Genomic DNA, 24,380 nt, shown 5'->3' with positions numbered 1-24,380 from the left:
AAAGCCAAATTCTTTACCAACCCCTTCTCCTTCCACGCTTGTGGCCACTGTGCCACGCACCAATGAGTCTGAAAAATCGCTCCAAAACCCGTCGCCCCTGCCGCATCCGTAAACAGCTCAATCTGACTATTGGACATTGCCTTGCTCATCCACAGTGTCCTACCATTATACCTGTCTAAAAAGGAATCCCAAACCAGCAGATCCCCTTTCATCACCCTCGTCACTCTGACAAAATGATTCGGCGCTGTCACTCCAGCAGTCGCGCTCGCCAATCTCCTATTAAATATGCGCCCCATCGGCATGATGCGACAGGCGAAATTCAATTTTCCCAAGACTGACTGCAACTCCCTCAGCTTCACCTTTTTAGCCTGGTATAATGACCGCACTGACGCTTTCAAATCCACCAACTTCCCTTCCGGCAAGCGGCATTCCATCGCCATCGTGTCAATTTCTATGCCCAAAAAGCATAAAGCCGTCACTGGCCCTTCCGTTTTTTCCTTCGCCAAAGGAATACCCAAACTCTGCGCTATCCGCTGTAACGTAAACAACAACAATGAACAAACCGAAGACCTTGCCGGCCCGACACAAAGGAAATCGTCCAAGTAATGAATGACGGAGTGAACCCCCGCCACGTCCCGGACCACCCATTCCACGAAAGAACTAAATGCCTCGAAATAAGAACAAGAAATAGAACATCCCATGGGCAGGCATCGGTCCACATAATACTCCCCCTCCCACATACATCCCAACAGATGCTGACTGTCTGGATGCACTGGGAGCAAGCGAAAAGCTGCCTCCACATCCGCTTTTGCCATCAGGGCCCCACGCCCGGCCGCCCGCACCAAATCCAAAGCTCTGTCAAAAGAAACATAACAAACCGCTGACAGCTCCGGTGATATCCCATCATTCACCGACAACCCGGCCGGGTAGGATAAATGATGTATGAGCCGAAATTTCCTCGGCTCTTTTTTGGGAACCACCCCTAATGGCGAAATCCGAAGATTGGAAAATGGTGGGTCCTGAAACGGTCCCGCCATCCTCCCTAATTCAACCTCCTTGTCCAGCTTCTCTTTCACAACCTCTGGGTGTTCCCTTGCGGACCTTAAGTTACCTGGGCGAAACACTGGGGCCCCAGATTCAAACGGAATCCGAAAACCCTCAGTAAAACCCTTCCTCAATAACTCGGCCGCCCGCACATCCGGATACCTACTTAAATAGGGAAGCATCGCCTCTACCCTCACCGGCGTCCTCCCTTTTTCCAGCCCCCTCCCCAGGCTTACTTTTTCCTTTCTTAAAGCACCGGGACGACGGATGGGAACCTCCACATCCGGAACACTCGTGCTTGAAACGGCACGAGGCCCCGAATTTACACTGACCCTCATTGAATTGCCAGCAGGCTCCCTTTCTCTGACCCGCCGAGGACCCGTTGCTTGTACCCGAACCCCCGGCAGCCCCCCGAAAGGGCTGAGCCGGGGCTGTCATTAACCTCATCCACAAGGAGATGTCCTTGTGGTCCCATTTAAGTCCGGCCCGCAGAGCCTTGCGCTGCCGAAACTGTTCATCGTACCTCAACCACCCTAACCCGCCATACACTCTATACGCCTCCCCAATTGAATCCATATACCCGAAAAGTGCGGAACAATGTTCCGGCTCCTTTTCCCCAATGACACTGGCTAGGATCGCAAAGGCCTGTAACCAGTTGGTAAATGTCCTGGGAATAAGCCTATACCTCCTCTTTTCCTCATCCTCCTTCTCCTTTTTTGAATCGCTTGGCTTCACCTTATCCAAGTTAAATTTCTCAAGGGGAAGCAGGGAAAAAATTTCCACATACTCCCCTTTCCAGATTTTCTCCCTCACCTCCTTTTTCAAATGCACCCCCAACGGACTCTCGAAGCAAACGTATACCTCGCTCCGCGCCCTATCATCTAGCCGCACCACCTCATCCTCTTTCTCCTTCTCTTTTTCCCCATCCTTTACCGCGTCCGACCCGGCCGCAACCCCTGCCCCCTGCCCTGCTTCTGACGCCACTGCAGCTCCCTGCGTAGCAATACTCTGCGCCGCCACCCCCGGCGGCACGCCACCCGAGGGACCCACCCAAGCCCCCGCCGGCGAACCAGACCCACTAGTACCTGCTCGCTCAGCCGACAGCCCCTGCAGCACCCCCAATAACTGCCCCCAAAAATCTGCCCCCGGTAACGCCGCCGGCTCCCGAACCCCAGAGCCCTGCGCACTCACAGACACATAAGACCCTCCCCCCACACTACCCGCAACATTAAGCATACTCGTCGTTCTCTCACCAGGCTGCCTCTGAATCGGATCCGGAACAGCCGTATCATGATTCTCCGGACGCTCCATCCGTCTCGCTGCGTTGTCGCTTCCATCCTCGTCACCAGAGTCCGAATCGCCGCTGAGGACCTCAGGGGGGACCAGCAAGGGGACAGCCTGCAATTGGCGGCCGTCAACCCCCACGGTCACCGCACCCTGCTCCTCCACTCGCTTCCTGCTGGACCTTTTGCGTGTCGCCCGACGCGGCGTCCTGCCGCCGTCCACCCACGACGATCCCGAGGCCGACTCTTGCACTGCGGCTCCACATGCCGTCCCCACTGGTCTCCCACCCTGCCGACTGCAGGGCGGCCGTTCGCCCTCTGATAGCCGCTGAGTCCTCCCCCCAGCACGATCCTCGCTGGGGGGGACCGTCACCGCTGAACGCCCGCTGTCGCCCCGCCGATTGCCGGACCCCTCCTCCCCAGCCCTTCGGCTGGCGATCTGCAGCTCCTGTGCTGCACTGTCTGAGCGCCTCCCCTGCCGTCTGCAGGGAGTCCCCAACGGCATCGTCATCAGCTGAGCACCGCCCCCGGCCGGCACATCACCGGGGGCTGCTGTAAATCTGGTCCGGGGCCTTGCCGCCCGCGGACCGGAAGTAGGCCGCACATAAGCTCCGCCCACTTCCGGCCGGCGGGATCTCCGATGAGGATTCCTCCCGGAGGCCGGCGAAGCTCCTGCATGCTGGTGAGGGCTCCCCTGTCCCGGAGGGTCCCGCAAGGGGCTCCTAGATCTCGCTCCCCTCCCGCTGGGGGAGTAACGCTCCGGCGGCCGCGACCGCCGAGCACGCAGCACAGGTCCAGGTGCTGCCGCTGCAGCCACAGCTGAAGGCACCAGCGCTCCGTCCCCACAGGCCGCACGCAGCTGCTCCCGCACCACATCCACCCCCAGGACTTCGGAGGCTCCACGGACCCACTCCAACAGCGCGGCGAGGTCAGCCATTCTGGAACCGGCGATGCTGACCACACACGAAATGGCACCCACGGCAAAGAGGAGGTACTGCTAACGACTGCCCCTTATAAACCCCCCCTTTCTCTCCCCACCCCTTATGACCTCTGGCCCAATCCTCGCCGCTCACCAAACCACCAATCCCTTCATCCCTTACACAGCCCTATTCCCTCCACATTAACCCCTTCCTACCCTATACCCTCCCGATAGTCATGGGGCTCATTCACCCCTATGGGGCTCATTGCCCATCTTGACTTTAAGATTTATAGTGTCTTCCCCCATTTTTCCTATTATGTAACCCTAATATTCAGGTGACTGGTAGTTCAGTTCTAGTTAATATAAGGCACTGTATGTCCTGATTGTTTCGAAATGATTGTGAGACCATTCATTTTCAGGTCAAGGGAACCTTAGGATATTATAGTGCTTATTCAAAGCCAAAAAATCATATAGCCTCAAGGTACGATGGTTCAAATAACCCACCACAAAGCAGCTCAAAGGGAACCTGTCATGTGAAAAAAACACTATTAACCTGTAGATGTGGGATTAATCTGCAGGTTATTAGCATTCTGATGCCATAAGCCCGCCGACCTGCGACTCAGAGAGCCTCGCTATGGGGAGGAAATTAACTTTATTCCTACCGGCAGTATTGGGCTTTCAGTCAAAGAGCCGTAGCCAACTTCATTTCAGTCACTGCACAGTACCTTGTGAGCAAAGGCCGTAACCATGCTCTGGCACTGACTGACAGCCGGTTCTTTACTGATGCAATGCTGAGCCAGCTGTCAGTCAGTCAGATTGTACGCTTATCCAGTAGAAAGGGTGATATAGACTTTCACGACCCTGTATGTACTCCATCAGGGAAGTGTATTTATTTATATTTAGTCAATAAGCACATTCCAGATTGGTATAGAAAGCATAATGAATCATGACGCTATGTTAAACCCACCTAATTTGATATTTCTATTAATAAAACACTCTATCCAATAGTGAGGCACGCTGTCTTGAATGCGTATTAACTGTCTCCAAGCAGGCTAAACCCACAACAAGAATATTCAGGCAACTGTTAAAGAGGTTTTCCCACTAAAAAAAATCATTTTAATCAATAGATCTTGGAATTGCAATAATTTCCACAATTGGATGGGATTAATAAAAAAGTTCCTGTGCTGAGATAATTTTATATACGGTATATGTCCCTGCTATGTACTGTGTGATGGCTGTGTCTGACTGTACAGAAACATAGTCTAATCATACCACATCTCCTGGGCAGGGAGGAAAGTAAAAAAGTATGTTACAGCACGGAATAGCAAAAAATTATTTCTTTGAGGTAAAACATTTTTTAAAAACAGGCAGGGAAATGTTTTACCTCACAAAAATAATCATCTTTGATCCCCTGCTGTAATGTTTGTATACTCTCTTTTACTTTCTCCCCGATCCAGGATCTGTGGTATGATCAGACCATGTCCCTGTATGGTCAGACACGGCCATTACACAGTACATAGCAGGGAAACATATAAAAGATTATCTCAGCACAGGAACATTTTTTTTAAACACATCCAATTGCAGGAATTATTATTATTCCAAGTTCTATTGATTAAAATGAATTTTGTTAGTGGGAAAACCCCTTTAAGGCTTAAAGGGGTATTCCCATTTCCAAGACCCTATCCCAATAAGTAGTAGGTGTAATAATAAAAATATTAGCAAATACCTCCAATGAAAAATGTAGTCTAGTTCTTCTGATTCAGTATGTCGCTTACATCATGTGAAGGGCATTGCAAGACCTTATGAATCCATGGTTATAACCATGCATATTAGTGACAGTTAGTTAGTTGCTAGTGTTCGAATCCAGTGGCGTAACTAGAGTTTTATGGGGCCCAGTGAAAAGTTGGACCTGCCCCCCCCCATGTGCACCGACACTCAAGGTACAGGATAATTACGCTGACACTCGGCTTGCGGGATAATGACGCTAACACTTGGCTGCTTCCCTCAGCACCCAGGTTTCACATGATCTGAAGTCCTTCTTTCTATCAGCACCCAGCTTTCCTATGTTCTGATATTCATCTTGTCTTCAACACTCAGCTTCCCCATGCTCTGCTATACATGTTTCCCTCAGCACCCAGCTTTCTCATAGTAGAGCATGGGAAAGCTGGATGCTGAGAGAAGATGTATAGCAGATCATGGGAAAGCTGGGCGCTCTGGCAAAGAGCCTCTTTCCCTCAGCAGAAAACTTTCCTATCCCATGCTTGTATCTTTGTCCCACCTCGTATATGGTTCGCCAAATACAATAATGGCCCCCACATAACCTTCCATATCGTATAAAGGGTCCCACATAACCCTTCATATATTATAATGCACCACCATAGTCCTCCATGTATTATAATGCATTTCCCATAGTCCTCCATGTATAAAGTAGTCCTCATAGCCCACCATATTATTATAATGCAACTTCCATAGTCCTCCATTTATTATAATTCACCCCATGGTTCTCCATATATAATAATGCACCCCATAGTCTGCCATATATTATACTGCACCCCATAGTCCTCCATATATTATACTGCACCACATAGTCCTCCATATGTTATAATGCAGCCCCCGTAGTCCTGCATGTATTATAATGCAGCCCTCATAGTCCTCCATGAATTATAATGCACTCCCATAGTTCACTGAGAGGAACCAGCTGCTTCTCTGCAGGGTGAGCGCCGGACTCGGTCGTGATGGCGACCTCTGCGACTGCGGGTGTTACGCCCCTGGTCATAAACATGGATACCTGAGGTTCTGCAATACTTGACATCGTGAATAAGGAGAACTATAATACATTTCTATTTAGAGGTATTTGCTAATATTATTATTATTACACCTACTACATTTTGGGATAGGATCTTGGAGATGATAATACTCCTTTAAGTAAGGGTCAGACTCAAATCACTCTAACAAACTTCATGGCAATCATGATAAATTCCTATACGACCATGGCGTTATTCTGTAATTTTATGAAACTATATCACTATACTTATGTTTATCTGTCTTATTATCTCCAGCGGTTTTACTATCGTCTAGTTTTACATGTATAAAGGCACTAAAAATGTAGGGATCGTACACTAGGGACTGAATAATTAGATGATATCCAAAAAAGTCTTATCATTGTAAAAGTGGTGCAGAATATAAGGTGAAAGTGCCATTAAACCGAGGTGAGGAAACAACGTAATTGAGATTCGTGAAGCCCATTACATCACTGACTTCATGGATGGTTGAATTATGGATTCATTGGACAGCCACTCCGACCTCACACATGGCCATTGTGAACGCTATGACCATCCACTAATCCATAGTGCTGACTTGCATGACGGGCATATTACCTATACATATAACACTGTACCTCTGACTCAGGTATACGTACATTCACTTTTAACCCTTTCTAGCATGTTGAACTGTATTTCTCAGATCTATAACTAGTTTACTCCTCTGCTGCTATTATAATCTCAATCTATGCTTGATTTTCTGAATTTTGCATGCTCCAGGGAGAAACTGGTGAACCTGGAAATAGAGGCCCAAAAGGGTCAAAGGTCAGTAGGTTTATTTTTTTTGTGACAGCATTTTTGTGTCATACTTAATAGAATAACCATATGTTTATTGGAATGAAATTAACAACCTGAACTGTAAATGGTTCGGTCTCTTCTGTGTATTTCTATCCTGTACTATGGCTCCATCTAGTGGCATGAGCATGAAAAGAAGATGTGACGATCATCAACTCAATTTTATGGTATTTTTCTTTTGAAAATATTTTTTACTATCAAGAACAAGAACAAAAAGAAGAAAAATTTAGAATCATGAGTAAAATAAGTCTGTGCAACAAATGGAATACATTTCCCGATACCATCATTTTCATTAGATGTTACTTACATATTGTATATATTGATGAGACGTGATAATGTGGGATTATTTGTCATGTGTGTCATTTAAGCTAAATGTGCCCAGATATAAATTAAACAGACCTATGTTCTGCGAATTAAGTATAAACTATACGAGTAAGGGCTCGATCACACTTGCATATAAAAAGTCGTCCCCATTCTCATCCAGAATAGGGGAATCCGTATGGTATTCTATAAGTCATGCGAGTGTGCGTATGTTTGTTTGTTTTTCTTGCCTAGCATCCATATGACATCCATATGACATGCAGTTTTATTTTACTCAGCAACTATTATTGTACTTACCATTTACAGTATTTTATGGTACAGAGTAGTAAAGTATCCGTAAAAAGTGAACATCATATGGATGGTCCGTGTGACGACCAATTTTTTTCTCGCACCCATAGACTTGTATTGGCAAATCTCAAACCATAATCACACGCAGCATGCTTCCATTTTTTTTAAGGTTGATTGCAACTGAGGAAAAACTCGCAGATCAGCACTGACTCATTGAATACCATGGGTTTGAGTGCAATGCGATATTTTTCTCACATTGCACTCATCCATTTTATACGCAAGTGGGAGTGAGGCCTTAGAATGTGTTATGTATGTGTAATAGGGTGACCAGTGCGCTATCGCCCCCACTTCCCTGTTGGTGATTAATGGAACTGTAGTGTATTTGTGTAACTGCCTTGTAGTAATGTGTTGTATTTTTGTAAACTGTCTTGCATTAATGTATATTCCTCCCCCTGTGTAATACGGCCGACTGCCACCAGAGGTCATGGGTCCTGGGTCCCTCAGAGAGAAGGGATGGACTGGGAGATGACAGGGCAGCGAGGGTTAAGTGAGAGGGTGGCTCACCAGCACAGGAAAGATATAGGGGAAGGAACTTCCTGGTTCAGTGAGATGGGGAAAGGCTGTGAAAGAGTGCCTATCAAAAAGAGAGAAGTCCAGGAGTGACAGAAGAACAGAGTGGAGTACAGAAGGGTGGAGGTGACAGAGATAGGCTTTAAGCATTGAAGGAAGCCCATAACTTCGCCATCCCCTGGTCCCTGCTAGAGAGACAGGACAGAATGAAGAAGAGAAGCGAAGTTGTCAGAAGGGGCTCTATTGCAGCAGGACATAACAGGACATGCAGCAGTGGGTCCGAAGAAGCTTAAGGTTAAGTCGCCCCATTACGGCTGTCCCTGCAAAGCCGAGCCAGATGTTGGAGTTAAAGTATCTGAAAGATAATGATGATGACAAGTCTGTTGTGAACCGTTTGAAACTATTTGCCAGCAAGTTATTTAGCAAAGTGAACCAAATGTTACCAGGTGTCTGTCTCCTTACCTGTCCGTGCTCGGCATAAGGCCCATAGAAGAGAACAGGACCCAGACGATCAGCAGCCAGCAGGTATCACCACGAGTACACCACATAACTCCTATTGCACTCTGCCCCCTGTGTCTGTACTGCGTCGGGGTGGGTTGAAGTCCGCCATGACCCTCGCCCACTACTGCCCCTCTCCGGCAATTTACATATGTAGAACAAGGACCCACAAAGTAGTAGGTGCAATTGTGCATTATGATGAGCTATTGGACTGCAAAGGGCCCATATATTCATGCACAGAAGCCCTCTTCTGACGTGTCCCCTTTTGATGTGAAAGAGCCAGTTGTATAAGAACCAATAACAACATAACATTAAATATAAGTGCATATGCATCAACTCGAATTTTTTTCTATAAAAAGTGGATTTCATTTATGCATCTTGTACTTACAAACTATATTGACTGAACTATATAATTAGTATGGCACATCCCAATGAAAATATAACCACTAGTATATATTACACACTAATTTACTATGAGTGTGTACAGGATAACTGATATGCTTTTTGAATTTTTCTGTTGGGGATTTTAATGAACCTTGTTCAGCCAATTCTGCCTCTAGTGTGGTCTGCTCATCCCCATGAAGTGACCTCCTGGGCTCCGTGACCGCTGAGATCCGGTGATATCACATCAACTTTCAATTGACCTGACATCCCCGAGGCCAGTCCCAGTCTTCTTGAGTGACTGGGCTGTGGGCGGCATTTCATTGCTCATCACAGCCCAGCATCACAGCACAGCATGTCACACACGCTGTCTTTTCCTGCAGAGCGCCGCAAGCAAGAGTGATGCTGGGCTGTGATGAGCGGTGAAACTCTACTCACAGCATAGTCACTCAGGGAGACTGGCAACCGCCGCCGTGATGTCAGGTCAACTGGAAGTTGACCTGACGTCATCAGATCTCAGAGGTCACGTAGCCCAGGGCGTATCACTTAATGGGGATGAGTGGACCGCAATAGTGCCGCTCAGAGGCAGAATTGGCTGAACAAGGTATTTAGAAAAAGCCTTCCCTATCAGTTTTACAGAGATGTGGCCACTATTGCAGAATAGTGAACCACCTCTTCAAGGTTTTTACCATCCCCAGCAGAGAAATTCAAAAAGCATATCAATTATCAGAACCACCAGACAAATTGAGTATATTATGTAACCAGCACAGAAAGTGATAAGACTATATATATATACTTATCATGGCCATATCTGAAACCAGTACACAGAAAATGAACTAGGCACCTAAATCAAGATATAGTCATATACACAAAGCACAAACATACCTTGTTAGATTGTAATGCAAGAATATTGAAAAAAAATAAAGATAATGCTATTAATCAGGAATCGTGTCTCAGATGAATAACAATAGCTTCTTGGCACAGATCCATCCCATTAGGTTCCTGCATTCTCTTAATAATATAAATTTTTCCAGCGTTTAATTCAGCAGAACATATGTTCATCAGAGCATTTGGTTTGGTAATGAGATTTTACTTAATTTGAAGGATTAGTATATTTCTAGAAAGTCCAGTGCAAAGACGAGACCATGAATTAATGTGACTATAACGGATGTTTACAGTTCTAAATTACTTGTTCCACAAGCTCACAGCTAGTGATGAGCGAGCACTACCATACTTGGGTGCTCAGTGCTCGAAACAAGCAGTTGGACGCTTGGACGGGGTGAACTTGTGTACCGAGTATAATGGAAGTTAATGGGTAACTTGAGCATTTTTTCAGAAGATCCTCCTGAAATACTCGAGTTACCCATTGATTTCCATTATACTCGGGTACTCGAGTTGTGCCCGTGCAAGGATTCAACTGCTCGTTAGGAGTACGAAGCACCCGAGCATGGTAGAGCTCGCTCATCACTACTCACAGCACAATAGCGTGTTGTCTGACAAGATCACAGCTTTAATGTGCTCAGCTACTCACATTCATTGTTTGATAAAGTTCATACATGTATATACCTTTATCATCTCTCAAGTTTAGAGCTACCTAGATTTATTGTACCACAAGATCAGAGCTGAACAACTTTATTACCTCACAAGGTCATAGCATAACAGCTATATTGTTCCACAAGTTCATATTTCCACAATTTCATTCTTCTCACAAATTCAGAGTTCATCTTATCATTATGTGGCGCCCCTGACCTGGTCAGGCACCACTGAGTACTGCACCCATGCTGGGGACAGTACAATACAGGTAATCCAGAAGGCTGACCGAGGTGTGACTACACAGGCACATAGTGATCAGGTCTCACACATGTACCTTTGAGAGGACCCCTGGGGATCCCAGGAGGGGGTAAAAGCCTTCACCTCCACTTGAGGAGTGGAGGGGGCGAAGCCTCCATCTCCACTCAAGGGGTGTGGTAGAGAGCCTGGTTGCTAGGTGGCGTAGGCAAGAACAGGAGAGGAGGGAACAGTGAGTCAGTTTAGTGCAGCAGTCCAGGGAGAGCAGACGTCAGGAGCAGACCCCTGGAGCTGTTGCAGTCTAACAGCGTCCGCGCAGTGACTACCGACGGGGGAGAACGGTCACCTGGTAGTGCTGCCCGAACCCCACACACAGCTGGAGAGAGAGCAGTGTAGTGGAAAGTACGGAGACTGTCAGGGAGTACCAGGCCCAAACGGGCGGCAGATCCCGGTGCGGGGATAGATCCACCTTTCCTTGCTAAACCTGCCGGTGTGGGGCCCTCAAAGCCCACGCCACAACACCCCAAAGGCCGCAGCCACGTAGCCACAGTTAGGGCCCATAGTTCACAGGAGGCAAGCAGCTGGAGTGATCTGGTCCAGGAGACAAGCAAACGGCAAACAAACGAGGGGAGCAGCTACTTCCCTGGGTGACCCCCATAGGGACTAAAAGTCGGGGTTACCACAAACCACAGAAGGGCTAAGGAAGGCGAGTCGGTAGCCACCCTCATCAGTCAGCCTGAAGGATACCTGGTTCCAGCCTGGTTCATCCCAGCTACGCCCGGGTTACTCACCCTGCCATCAACAGTGAGTAAAACCCCTGAAAGACATTCTGCTTGTGTTGAGTTATTCTGCGCCTTGTGGTTCTACACACCTACACAGGGTCCTGGGGCTTGCCTCACTCTCAGGAGGCTACTACAACTGACTGCACCCACCATCAGCCCCAGGCCTCCCTTAATCTGCAGTGGCGGTCCCCACTGACCGCAATTCTGAGAGTGGCGTCACGACAATCCTAAATAGAAGATCTCCTACCTGTGACAGGATCCAGCCGAGTGGAGTCCCTGAAGGTAATGCACCGACACTGCACTTGTGGGGCTTCACATCTGGCGTCACGAACAGGATAAGGACTAGACCTGTCCAGACAGGTGACCATGTGCCTGGGCGGTCCGCTTGGAAAATTGGAAGCGCCGCCATATTGCCACCATGAAAAGCGCGCTGAAAAACAACAGCAGCCCGCGCTGGGAGAAGTTACCGCCCACGAAGAGGTGTGGCTACCCAGAGATCCCCTGCAGAGTCCTGACCTCGCAAGTGAAGAGAGCGGAGGCGTTCAGAGACGTCGGGACAGAAAGGGAGCCAGAAGGCTGCTGCTGGAAGAGGCAGAGCAGAAACTGAAGAGCCTGCTACTGGAGGCAGCGACGAGTCCACTGCTGGGAAATCGTGCAGAAGAAGGCGCAGAGGAAATGGCGTCTGAACGCAGAAACCCAGAACCAGGCTCCGCTGCCTGGTGGTATCGGGAGCTTGCCCAGTTCTGCGACCGACTGGAGACCCGGGTCGTAGAGCAGATCAGAGAGGAACGCACGGAGCTTCTGGAGATGGCTGCAGCGGTTCAGGCCTATGAGAGGGGAACCGCACGACGAGTGCCAGACCGGACGGCGACGACTCAGACCCCGACGATACCACCGATGGGTGAGTCCAGTGTTGCCCCTGCCAGCGCGAGTGCCCCGACCCCTGCTGCCACGCCCGCGGTCCCTGAGGAGGCGCCCGGCGCGGCGACGCTGAACCAGGCCGCAGCCACGCCAGGTGCGGCCCGCCAGGACCAGGCCGCCGCAGCGATGCCCTGCCCGGCCCGCCAAGCCCAGGCCGCCGCAGCGATGCCTTGCCCGGCCCGCAAAGATCCGGCAGCCGCCGCGACCCTCATCCATGCCGCAGGTGTGACGCTGACCCAGGCCGCCGCCATGCTAGGCCCGGCCCGCAAAGACCCCACCGCAGCAGCGACGCTCATCCACGCCGCAGGCGAGGTGCTGAACCAGGCCGCAGCCACGCCAGGTGCGGCCCGCCAAGCTCCGATCGCTGCAGCGACGCCCAGCCCAGCCTGCACAGATCCCATCGCAGCTGCGACGCCAATTCAGGCCGCCGCAGCGATGCCCTGCCCGGCCCGCCAAGAACCGGCCACAGTAGCGATGCCCGCTAAGACTCCAGCTGCGACCCTGATTGACACAGCGACGCTGATCCAGGCCGCCGCCATACCCGGCACGGCCCGCCAAGACCAGGCCGCCGCCATGTCAGGCGCGGCCCGCCAAGACAAGAATGTACCTCTGTTTACCCCGGCCCGCAAGGCCAGAGCAGACACCGCTCCCCAGTCTAAGGAAGTCCCTGCTAGGAAGTCCCTGATAGGAGAGGACCCCGCATACTGGAAGCTGAAGGCTGACTTAGAGGCCCAGTTCCCACAGGAGATGGTGGATCGGTATCTGCTCCCTCCGCACACCCCCAGGAGGATTCCGGCAATATCCACGTCAAAGAGTCCCCCGCCCGGGCCTGCTGATGACCACCCATCCCCGGCGCTGCCACAACAGGAGTGCTCTGAAGAACTAAGGGGGAGAGGAGGCCAGGAAGCTGAGGAGCTGACCCCGGAGCCATCAGCAGTGGATCCATGCCCCGCGCCAGAGATGCTGCCGTATTCCCGCTGGGATGAAGAAGAAGAGTTGCCCAGAAACCTCACCTGGGGGCCTGCAGGCAGTGAAGTAACAACCCAGCAGAATCCAGCCCGTAGGACACGGCGCCGTAGCAGAACCAAGCTTTTCCCTGCACAGCAGTCTCCAGAGCAGAAAAACGAAGTCATGGCCAGAGACTTGGAAGAGAAACGGTTCCTGAGAAGGGCCAAATCCCAGGTTAGAGGTCCACTTTGTCATGGAGTTGTGGAAGACTTCAGCTTGAAGAGTGGATATGGTTTCATAGTAGCTCCTGGTATGAAGGAAGGCATCTTTGTTAACAGAAGAGACATTAGAGCCCATTTGCCCAGAGGACATCCAGGAAGGAACCTACGGATGGGAGATTCAGTGGAATTCACCATGCACCAAGGAGAAAGAGGATGGTATGCATTGGATGTTACACCATGTCCCAGAAATCCCTACAGTGAACCTGCTGTCTCAACAGAAAAAGAAACAGATACAGAAAAAGAAACAGATACAGAAAAAGAAACAGATACAGAAGAAGAAGGAAAAGACAGAGATGGAGAAAACAACAGGTGCCGCAGCCCTACAGGCCCAAGCCCTGGTAAGGAGGAATCTATGTAAAGTGAAGAAAGAAGTACAGAAGTTACCAGTTTGACAAGTTTGACCAGTTTGCAACGTTGACAAGTTTAAGCATGTGCCCACATGAACTAATGTGAGAAACCCATAAACCTTAAGGCTATGAACTGGCTATAGCCACAAACTCTCGCAGTGTAAATAGTTACCCCAGAGGTACCACCACCAGAGCCAGCCTGTTTAGGGGCTTGGCTCGCCTGCAACCAGGGAGCACGTCCGTTTATGGGGCCTTGGCTCGCCTGCAACCAGGGAGCATGCCTGTTTATGGGGCCTGGCTCTCCACCACAAAGAGGGTACCTGGTCAGCACCAACTGTGAAGGCCGCCTCTGGATCCTGCCAGAAGTGGCTGAAGGCGCGGCTTCACCAGGCCAGGTATGCCCTGAAGACCACTAGACCATGAAAGCCGCCTCTACATCCTGCCAGAAGTGGCTGAAGGCGCGGCCAACGGGAGAGGAAGACTGGAGGAAAGGTCTGGGGAAGTGGATGGCCCAGACCTGGTTACCAAAAGAAACCGGTGACCTGCCTCCTGAAAGGGTTTAGGGTGGGTTAACGGACTTGTGGGTGGAGGGTGGTGATGTATGGTACCTGGTGGTTTTAAAATGTTTTACCATGTTTTAATGTTTTATGCATTTTAAAATGTTGTCTTGCAGCCCGAGGACGTGCTGGTGATAACTAAGGGGGAATGTGGCGCCCCTGACCTGGTCAGGCACCACTGAGTACTGCACCCATGCTGGGGACAGTACAATACAGGTAATCCAGAAGGCTGACCGAGGTGTGACTACACAGGCGCATAGTGATCAGGTCTCACACATGTACCTTTGAGAGGCCCCTGGGGATCCCAGGAGGGGGTAAAAGCCTTCACCTCCACTTGAGGAGTGGAGGGGGCGAAGCCTCCATCTCCACTCAAGGGGTGTGGTAGAGAGCCTGGTTGCTAGGTGGCGTAGGCAAGAACAGGAGAGGAGGGAACAGTGAGTCAGTTTAGTGCAGCAGTCCAGGGAGAGCAGACGTCAGGAGCAGACCCCTGGAGCTGTTGCAGTCTAACAGCGTCCGCGCAGTGACTACCGACGGGGGAGAACGGTCACCTGGTAGTGCTGCCCGAACCCCACACACAGCTGGAGAGAGAGCAGTGTAGTGGAAAGTACGGAGACTGTCAGGGAGTACCAGGCCCAAACGGGCGGCAGATCCCGGTGCGGGGATAGATCCACCTTTCCTTGCTAAACCTGCCGGTGTGGGGCCCTCAAAGCCCACGCCACAACACCCCAAAGGCCGCAGCCACGTAGCCACAGTTAGGGCCCATAGTTCACAGGAGGCAAGCAGCTGGAGTGATCTGGTCCAGGCGACAAGCAAACGGCAAACAAACGAGGGGAGTAGCTACTTCCCTGGGTGACCCCCATAGGGACTAAAAGTCGGGGTTACCACAAACCACAGAAGGGCTAAGGAAGGCGAGTCGGTAGCCACCCTCATCAGTCAGCCTGAAGGATACCTGGTTCCAGCCTGGTTCATCCCAGCTACGCCCGGGTTACTCACCCTGCCATCAACAGTGAGTAAAACCCCTGAAAGACATTCTGCTTGTGTTGAGTTATTCTGCGCCTTGTGGTTCTACACACCTACACAGGGTCCTGGGGCTTGCCTCACTCTCAGGAGGCTACTACAACTGACTGCACCCACCATCAGCCCCAGGCCTCCCTTAATCTGCAGTGGCGGTCCCCACTGACCGCAATTCTGAGAGTGGCGTCACGACAATCCTAAATAGAAGATCTCCTACCTGTGACAGGATCCAGCCGAGTGGAGTCCCTGAAGGTAATGCACCGACACTGCACTTGTGGGGCTTCACAATTATCTCACAAGTTCAGATCACTTCAGATTACTTCATTTTTCCACAAATTCAAAGACCCTTGGCTTAAATATCCCACACTTCAGAGCTCCACAACTTTATTATCCCACAAATTCCTAGTTCCGCGGCTTTATTGTTCCTTAAATTCCCTGCTTTACATCTTCATTGTATTACACACAGCTCCACAGCTTTCTTAACTCACAAGTGTGCGTTTCCACAGCTTCATTGTAACATAAATTGTCCAATTTCGAACCGTTCATTTACTGAAATGGGAATGTTATATTGGCTTTGGTGCCGCAAGTGACAGAAGAGCACAAATCAAGAGTCACGCAGGTGGCCAGGGATTTTTTACAGGAACTCCGCTCAGAGACACTGACTCATCCCTGCAGCATCTTCTCTGTCTGTCTCAGCTGTTCCCAGGATTAGGACGTGAAGCCACCACTTCAGCTATGTTCACACATCAGAGACAGATGCCTAATCCACGATTAGGTGGTAATGCTAGTCATGGCATTGATCGTAGCTTTACTTGTATGGATCAGAAGCTTTTATTCCCTGCAACCTGTAGCATGAAAATATGGAAGTAACAAAACCCTGGACTTGTAATAGTCTTTTTTTGGTAAATTCTATATTCTGTCATTTTAGGGAGATTCTGGAGGCAGGGGAGATGCCGGCCCTATCGGACCCAGAGTAAGTGGACTTTTTGTTACTGCGTATTTTGATCTGTTACTGGTATTATACAGCATGGCAGGCCCAGTGTTTTCATGCTTTGCTATTGCAGTGTGACCAGTTTGTTGGTTCCCTCATTAAAGGGAACCAATCAACAGCATTTTCAGATATAAGCTAAAGCCAGTGCTACATTGGCACTATCAGGCTGATTCTATACACACCTGTAGTGGGCAGCTCGGATGTTTAGGTTTTGAAATCCAAGAAAGTGAAGTTTATAAAATGAGCAGCTTATTGAGTGACAGTTGCACTGGAGCAGATAATATATTCATAGTTATCCCCTCCTTCTGTTAGAATTAGCATATGTATTATACAAACGACTCACTTTGTCTGTTGCAGGACCTGTGTGAGGTCATACCCATGTGACCAGAAGGGGCGGGGCCTCAGCCAACAAAGCTGGATACCAGGTCACATGGGTATGACCTCACACAGGTCCTGCAACAAAGTGAATAGTTTGTAAAATACTTATGCTAATTCTAACAGAGGGAGGGGATAACTATGAATATATTATCTGCTCTATTGCAACTGCCACTCAAGCAGCTGCCGATTTTTTTAAACTTTACTTTTTTGGATTTCAAAACCTAAACATCCGAGTTGACCACTACAGGAATGTATAGAATCAGCCTGATAGTGCCAGTATAGCACTGGCTTTAGCTTATATACAGAAATCCTGGTGATTGGTTCCCTTTAATTTAATCTTATAATACAAGTGAATTGGTGAACCATCTTTAGCACTGATGCCATTTAAAAGAGATATGACATGCCCTTATGTGGTTGTCCCCTTTCAGAAAACTTTCTTCCATAAGATGAGGTAGTCATGAAAAAAAACAAGCTGAGTACAACTTACCTTCTTCAAGTCCAGTGTCAACTTCTCCCTACTGTAACTGTAGCGCCCCTGAAACCATCAGGATGCTACAAGGTTCTGCATCCCCACAAGCATGCAGGGCCTACCCCCTTAGGGACCCAGAACCTCAGTGCCGGTACCAACAAAAACCCAGGTAATCCCAGTTTTTCCCCAACAATCCCCCATACAATGGTACCCAGCTAGGGTGGGACCAATGGATGGCCGCCTAGAGGTAGAGCCAATCCAGTCCACTAGTTGAACAGGAGGAAGGGGCAGACTGTGGAGAGTAGTCAGTGAGTGTCAGACAGGCGAAGAGTGAAGGTGGAAGCAAAACGACGTCCTGAATCGGTTTGACGGTGACATGGTACCCAGGAGAAGTGGTTGCCAGTTGAGTACTCCCAGAACTACGCACTGACGGGGTACAAGTCCCTAGGACAAGAAAGAGCTTCAGGCCGACCTGTTTAAACCTGCACAGCAAGAGGACCATCAAGGACCTTGCTGACCCAAAAGAATCCGAAGACTCAGTAGCAAAGGGAGAACTGGGGAGAAGACCATAGACTCCAATGCCACAGGGGTCACGCTACCGTCAGGCGGACAGAAGTAGACAAACCACAGAACAGGGATCCCCAGTTGTTCTATACCACAGGGACCCATTTACCAGAGACAGGTGCAGGGGAAGAAGGTACCAGAGAACCAGACTGGCACTGGGACGAAAGGAACCTGGAGGCAAAACCAGCCGGCCTCAGGCAACCAGTCCAACATCTACCAGCAGTGAGTAAACCAGTTGCACTGAACACCTGTGTGGACTACCTTCTTCCGACGTCCACTGCACGATACACCCTCTGGGGCAAAACCCTACTTGCGGAGGATCTACCATTCTAGCTGCCAATACCACCAGCCCTAGTAGAGACATTCTGCAGCGGCGGCTCCCTGCACTTAGCCGCAACACCGCAAGTGACATCACATGTGAACATTATCTTATTCTCCCCTGTAAATATCCCCATTACAAAAAGGGCCCAGGGCACGGTACTGCGTAACGGCCACCACCGTGACTTCCCCGAAAACTTGTACTGCCCGGAACCGAGTATCCCATATCCCTGGGTGCTACAACCCTTAGTCCTGGCGTCACGAACAGGATTGAACTGGACCCAGTCAAACCGGGAGACGTGTGCCTTAAAGACTGTACTTTATTATTTGAAAAACTGCCACCATTTTGCTGTGAGAAATAATTGCGCCACAGCAGACCAAAAGGCGCAAAAAGAAACCCCGCCCATGACTCCTGTAAGCGCGGGCGGAAGGGGGCAGTGACCTGATCCGAAAGTGCCCAAAGTGCTCCAGTCCCGCAAGAAAATGGCAACAAAAAAGAAACCCAAGGAGACATTCTGCATCGGCGGCTTCCTACACTTAGCCGCAACACCGCAAGTGGTGTCACAGGTGAACATTATCTTATTCTCCCCTATAAATATCCCCATTACAAAAAGGGCCCAGGGCACAGAACTGGGTAACGGCCACCACCGTGACTTCCCCAAAACCTGCACTGCCCGGAACAGAGTATCCCATATCCCTGGGTGCTATATAACAATCACTGTTTCTTGTGTGCAGGTCTGACATCATGACAACAGCACTACAGCCAATCATTGAGTATGATTTACTTAGCTCACTGATTGTTTGCAGCACTGATATCATGATATCATCACTGCAGCCAATTAGAGAGCACTATTGGCTTAGCTCACTGATTGTCTGCAACACTAACATCATGACATCAGCACTGCAGCCAATCAATGAGCACTATTTGCTTAGCTCACTGATTGTCTGCCGCACTGACATCACAAAATTAGCACTGCAGCCAGTCAGTGTGTACAATTTGTTTAACTCACCGATTGTCTGCAGTGATGCAGACAAACAAAAGACATCATGGCAGCAGGAAGAGTCATTAATACTCAGTTTGTTTTTTTTAATGACTGCAGCTAGTTATAGAAGAATGTTTTCTGAAAGAGGACAAATCCTTTAAGTTTTCAGGTATCCACAGGATATCTGATAAGTGTCTACCCCGAGCAATCACAAATATGGGGGTCCTGTTTGAATTGTCCTGCTGTCCAGCATCTGCATTGTCTATGGGACTGTTAGCTGTTGGGGGAAGACACAAACACGTTCTTATGATTAGTGAGGGCTTCAGCAGGACCCCTACAGATTAGATACTTGTCACCTACCTGTAAGGGTACCGTCACACTTTATCGACGCTCCAGCGATCCTACCAGTGAAATGACCTGGTCCGGATCGCTGGTGCGTCGCTACATGGTCGCTGATGAGCTGTCAAATCAGGCAGATCTCACCAGCAACCAGTGACCAGCCCAAATCCAGCAGCGACTCATGGAAGCGATGCTGCACTTGGTAACTAAGGTAAATATCGGGTAACCAAGCAAAGCACTTCGCTTGGTTACCCGATATTTACCTTGGTTACCAGCGCACACCGCTTAGCGCTGGCTCCCTGCACTCCTAGCCAGAGTACACATCGGGTTAATAAGCAAACCGCTTTGCTTATTTACCCGATGTGTACTCTGGCTACGTGTGCAGGTAGCCGCCACTGGCAGCCTGAGAGTGGCATATGCTAGTAACCAAGGTAAATATTGGGTAACCAAGCAAATGGCTTCGCTTGGTTACCTGATATATACCTTGGTTACAGCTTACCGCAGGCTGCCAGATGCCAGCTCCCTGCACATTCAGATCGTTGCTCTCTCGCTGTCAAACACAGCGATGTGTGTTTCACAGCGGGAGAGCAACGCCCAAAAAATGAACCAGCACTGTGTGTAACGAGCAGCGATTTCGCAGCAGGGGCTAGATCGCTGCTCAGTGTCACACACAGCGAGATCGCTAATGAGGTCACTGCTGCGTCACAAAAAACGTGACTCAGCAGCGATCTCGCTAGCGATCTCGCTATGTGAGAAGTACCCCTAAGATATTTGATTTTGGGAAAACCCCTAAAATGCTATGAGTTCAATACCTCTAAGCAAACAAAGAAGTAATATCAAAATTGGGCCCTGGAACCGAGAATAAGCAATGTGGGTAAAAAAGAATTCTCTACTTTTCAAGAAAATGAAGAAATAGGTCAAAATGAAGTTTGCTTTTTCTTTTTTTTTATTAATCAGGGACCCCCAGGGCAAAAGGGTGACCAAGGAGCAACGGAAATCATAGATTACAATGGAAATATTCAGGAAGCATTACAGGTAAGAAGGTCCTGGGATAATGTATGGCTATTAGGGGATATTAGTCAGCGGAGACCTGGGCTTCCTTTCATGAGTAGCTTTATCAAGTGGAGTCCATTAATCACGCTGACTTTCTGGCAGTCTTTAAACCATTCATTCTCCTTTACTGTCTCTCGAATGCTGTTGGCTGGCTGTAATATAGAGATGTTCCCTGGATTATTGCCTGACATCATCTGCCGAGCTCACACATGATTTATTACAGGCTTGCAATGCTAGTTAGTCTGAGGAGTAACAACTATTTTATATATGGCAGTTACTGTTTTATTCTGGCTCACTTGGGAACAAGCGCTGGGATAAAACTCCAAAGAATGGCGTCTGTACGCATATATCAGCATCACTAAATGCTGTGCTGTGTAATTATCCAACATTTGTCTGAGCAGAGAAAAGCTGTGCTATGTTATAGTGTGATGTAATACTAAACACTGTTATTTCTCGTCCCTCTGGCTTGTCATCAGAGGATCACTGCCATTACAGTCACGGTAATGAACCTGCATGGAGTGGTCCTATATGTCCCGCGTGGCCCTGTGCTGTGTGTCTGCATGCTCATAATCCCGTCATGTGGAAGAACTGATCACTGTAAATCCACTATATACTAAATACCACTGTTACCCACCATGCTGCCTTCCTAGATGTAATTAATTAACGGGTTAATAGTCTAACACAGACAATAGTATGGGATGTAACTGATACTAACCAATCAGATCTGATAATTACAGTGCTATTCTGTAACCATAGTATAAATTGTACAGGGTATAGATATAAACATATGTGAAGGGTCCTAACGGTCCATGTATAACACAAGAAGACACTAATAGCATTCCGGTGGTAGACATGGAACAGTAATATGTTTCCCATTGGGGCCAGGAGCTCTGTGCTATAGAGAGTAGTTTACGTATTTTAATTACTAAGATATGTATTTAAAAAAAATATTACATTTGCACAGTAAAGGCCCCGTTACACGCGTCGATTTATCGTGTGATCGCACCCGCCCCCATCGTTGGTGTGTCACGGGCAATTTGTTGCCCATGTCGCTCAAAGTCGGCCACCCCTGTCACACGTACTTACCTCCCGAACGATCTCGCTGTGGGCGGCGAACATCCTCTTCCTGAAGGGGGAGGGACGTTCGGCGTCACAGCGACGTCACACAACGGCCGGCCAATAGAAGCGGAGGGGAGGAGATGAGCGGGATGTAACATCCTGCCCACCTCCTTCCTTCCTCATTACCGGCGGCCGCAGGTAAGCTGTCTTCGTCGTTCCCGAGGTGTCACACGGAGCGATGTGTGCTGCCTCAGGAATGACAAACAACCTGCATCCAGGAATGTGACCGATATTTTGAAAATGAACGACGTGTCAACGAGCAATGATAAGGTGAGTATTTTTGCTCGTTAACAGTCGCTCGTAGCTGTCACTTGCTACGATATGTCTAACGATGCCGGATGTGCGTCACGGAATCCTTGATCCCGACGACATATCGCCCGATATATCGTAGCATGTAACGGGGCCTTTAAAGGGAATCTGTCACCAGGTTTTTGACACTAAATGAGAGAGCAGCATAATGTAGAGGCTGAGATCCTCATTCCAGCCATGTGTTACTTACTGGGCTGCTTGCTGTAGTTTTGATAAAGAGCTCAGCATTCAGAGAACTGCAACAGATAAAACAGTGATTTTATCAAAACTGTACCAGCAGCCCAGAAAGTGATACATCGCTGGAATTAGGGTCTCTGTCTCTACATTATGATGCTCTCAAATGGGCGAGCAAAAACCTGGTGACAAATTCGCTTTAAGAATATGAATCTCCTTTGCTTTATGAGAACAATTAAACTTAAATCTTGTTGAAGAAGAAAATATAACTTTTTTTTACAGAAATAGAGGACCACCATCCTTGTTCTGTCTATTTTAATAAAGGCTCGCGTTCTTCATTGAAGAACAAATCTAGAGCATCTCTTCCTATTACCTCTCTTCATTGGGTTGTTCCTCTGTTCTTTGTTCTAAGAATATAGAAATAAATTGACAACTGGGCATTACTGTAATACCCTGGGATCGAGGGGGTGTTTACCCGACACGTTGGCGGGCCGTGGGGGGGTGCAGATCCTCTGCGTCATCACGGGCTGGCCTGGCTCGGTTTCGTGAGACATACAGGAGGGAGAGAAGGTGGTGGATGGGAGGAAGGATGGAGGATTGGGGTGGTAGTGACGGTTTTATGATCGTGACGCCACTTGTGGTACGCGGCCAGGGATGGGCCGCCGCTGCTGCTCTTCGGGGCTGATGGTGAAGGTTGCAGCCGAAATGGTGTTACTCCCCACAGGCGGAGCGGGATTACCCTGGGGAGGATGATAGAGGAAAGACGGGGGTGATGGTAGTTCCCGTTGGCGCCGCAGCTCTGGGTGAAGGCGCCAGTAAAGGAGAAGCAGAGACACACACAGGTAGTTCAGAAGCTGCCCCAGAGTACCGGTCTCTGCTACGATGAGCTCCAGCCGATGCCAGATCCGTGAAAGGTCAAGTCTGGTGTGTGTCAGCCTATAGGCCCTTCCTCCTTTGATGCACTAAGTATTGGATCCCCGTGGCGTGAAGCACTTGGGGATCCCGGTGTCAGTAAAGTGTCCCGTTCTGTATGCTGATAGCGTGGTTCCGATGTGGGGCCAGTTGAGGACCTCAGCCCTGGATCCTATATGCTATTTGGCTGCAGACTTGGTGGGATGGGTCCGGTGACTTTTCTAGCTGTTCCCTGCGACCCTTGCAGAGTCGGTAGACAACGTGAAGTATGCCTGCCCTAGGGTTCTGTACCCTAAAAGCGCTGGTCCTGTGGAAGCAGCCGCCTGCTTCTCCCCAGCGACCCTGTTGATTGCCTTGGCCCACAGAGCTGCTCGCAGCACGTCCGCTCTGCTCTGTCTGTAGCTGTTCTCCTTCTGTTGTAGTTGTGTTGTGTGTTCCAAGCTGTTGCCCACTACCGCTGCCACCGGCTGGTTCACTACTCTCACTAGGTCAACCTGCTTTTCCCACTGTGTGCTCTTGACTCTCCCTGGTGGTTGCTTCTCCCTGACCCCGGGTCCCATTTCCAGTGGATAGGGGAGCCCCTGGTGCGGTGTAAACCCAATCACTATAGTGACCCCCTACTGTGACCCGACTCTGGCCCGGTCACCACTGGGGAGAGCAACACACTGAGACTATATGTACGTGTGTGTGGAACCGGTACCGATCTTCCATGGACCCGGGATAAGTAGTACAGGGTGCAGTACCCTGTGGCGCCTGAAGCCTCAGAGGTGCCACATTTCCATTTCACTTATCAATGCAGCGGGACCAAAACTATCTGTAAATATCACCAGTCATTGGATAATAAAGACAAGAAAAAAGGAATATTGTAACCATTATAAACTCCATAAGTGTTCCACTAATGCACAGTGCAAGAAACCTGCCAGATCGCAGGTGTCACAAGAGGAAGAAGGAAGTATCGAAGGTCCAAGGAAAACTTCGAAGACACGCAATCTAGCCCTTGTAAGAGTAATGTTTCTTTTTTAGTTATTTATTTATTTAGTTAAAACATTCAGATAAATGGACTACAGTAACATACTCTACGATATTGAAACCTATGCGTTTCAAACAACCTATTTCTTAATAATTGATTCATTGAATCATCATATAATTGTGAACTAGGTTGTTTGAAACGCATAGGTTTAGCATCGCTGAGTATGTTGCTGTAGTACATTTATC

General features: G+C 49.0%; 1 protein-coding gene across 1 annotated transcript in view; it reads left to right on the top strand.

The window, feature by feature from the left end:
- LOC142311129 (uncharacterized) overlaps positions 1 to 24,380 on the top strand; it is a 237,355-nt gene that overhangs the window by 132,901 nt on the left and 80,074 nt on the right. Inside the window, exons 17-20 of the mRNA XM_075349272.1 lie at positions 6,786 to 6,830; positions 16,485 to 16,529; positions 20,556 to 20,633; positions 21,128 to 21,151. Of these exons, the coding sequence (XP_075205387.1) occupies positions 6,786 to 6,830; positions 16,485 to 16,529; positions 20,556 to 20,633; positions 21,128 to 21,151 (192 nt within the window). The remainder of the gene's footprint in view (positions 1 to 6,785; positions 6,831 to 16,484; positions 16,530 to 20,555; positions 20,634 to 21,127; positions 21,152 to 24,380) is intronic.

The sequence above is a fragment of the Anomaloglossus baeobatrachus genome, chromosome 1, assembly GCF_048569485.1.
Source record: "Anomaloglossus baeobatrachus isolate aAnoBae1 chromosome 1, aAnoBae1.hap1, whole genome shotgun sequence".
Classification (NCBI taxonomy): domain Eukaryota; kingdom Metazoa; phylum Chordata; class Amphibia; order Anura; family Aromobatidae; genus Anomaloglossus; species Anomaloglossus baeobatrachus.
Note: the sequence above shows the minus strand (reverse complement) of the source record. Positions and strands in the feature narration are given on the sequence as shown.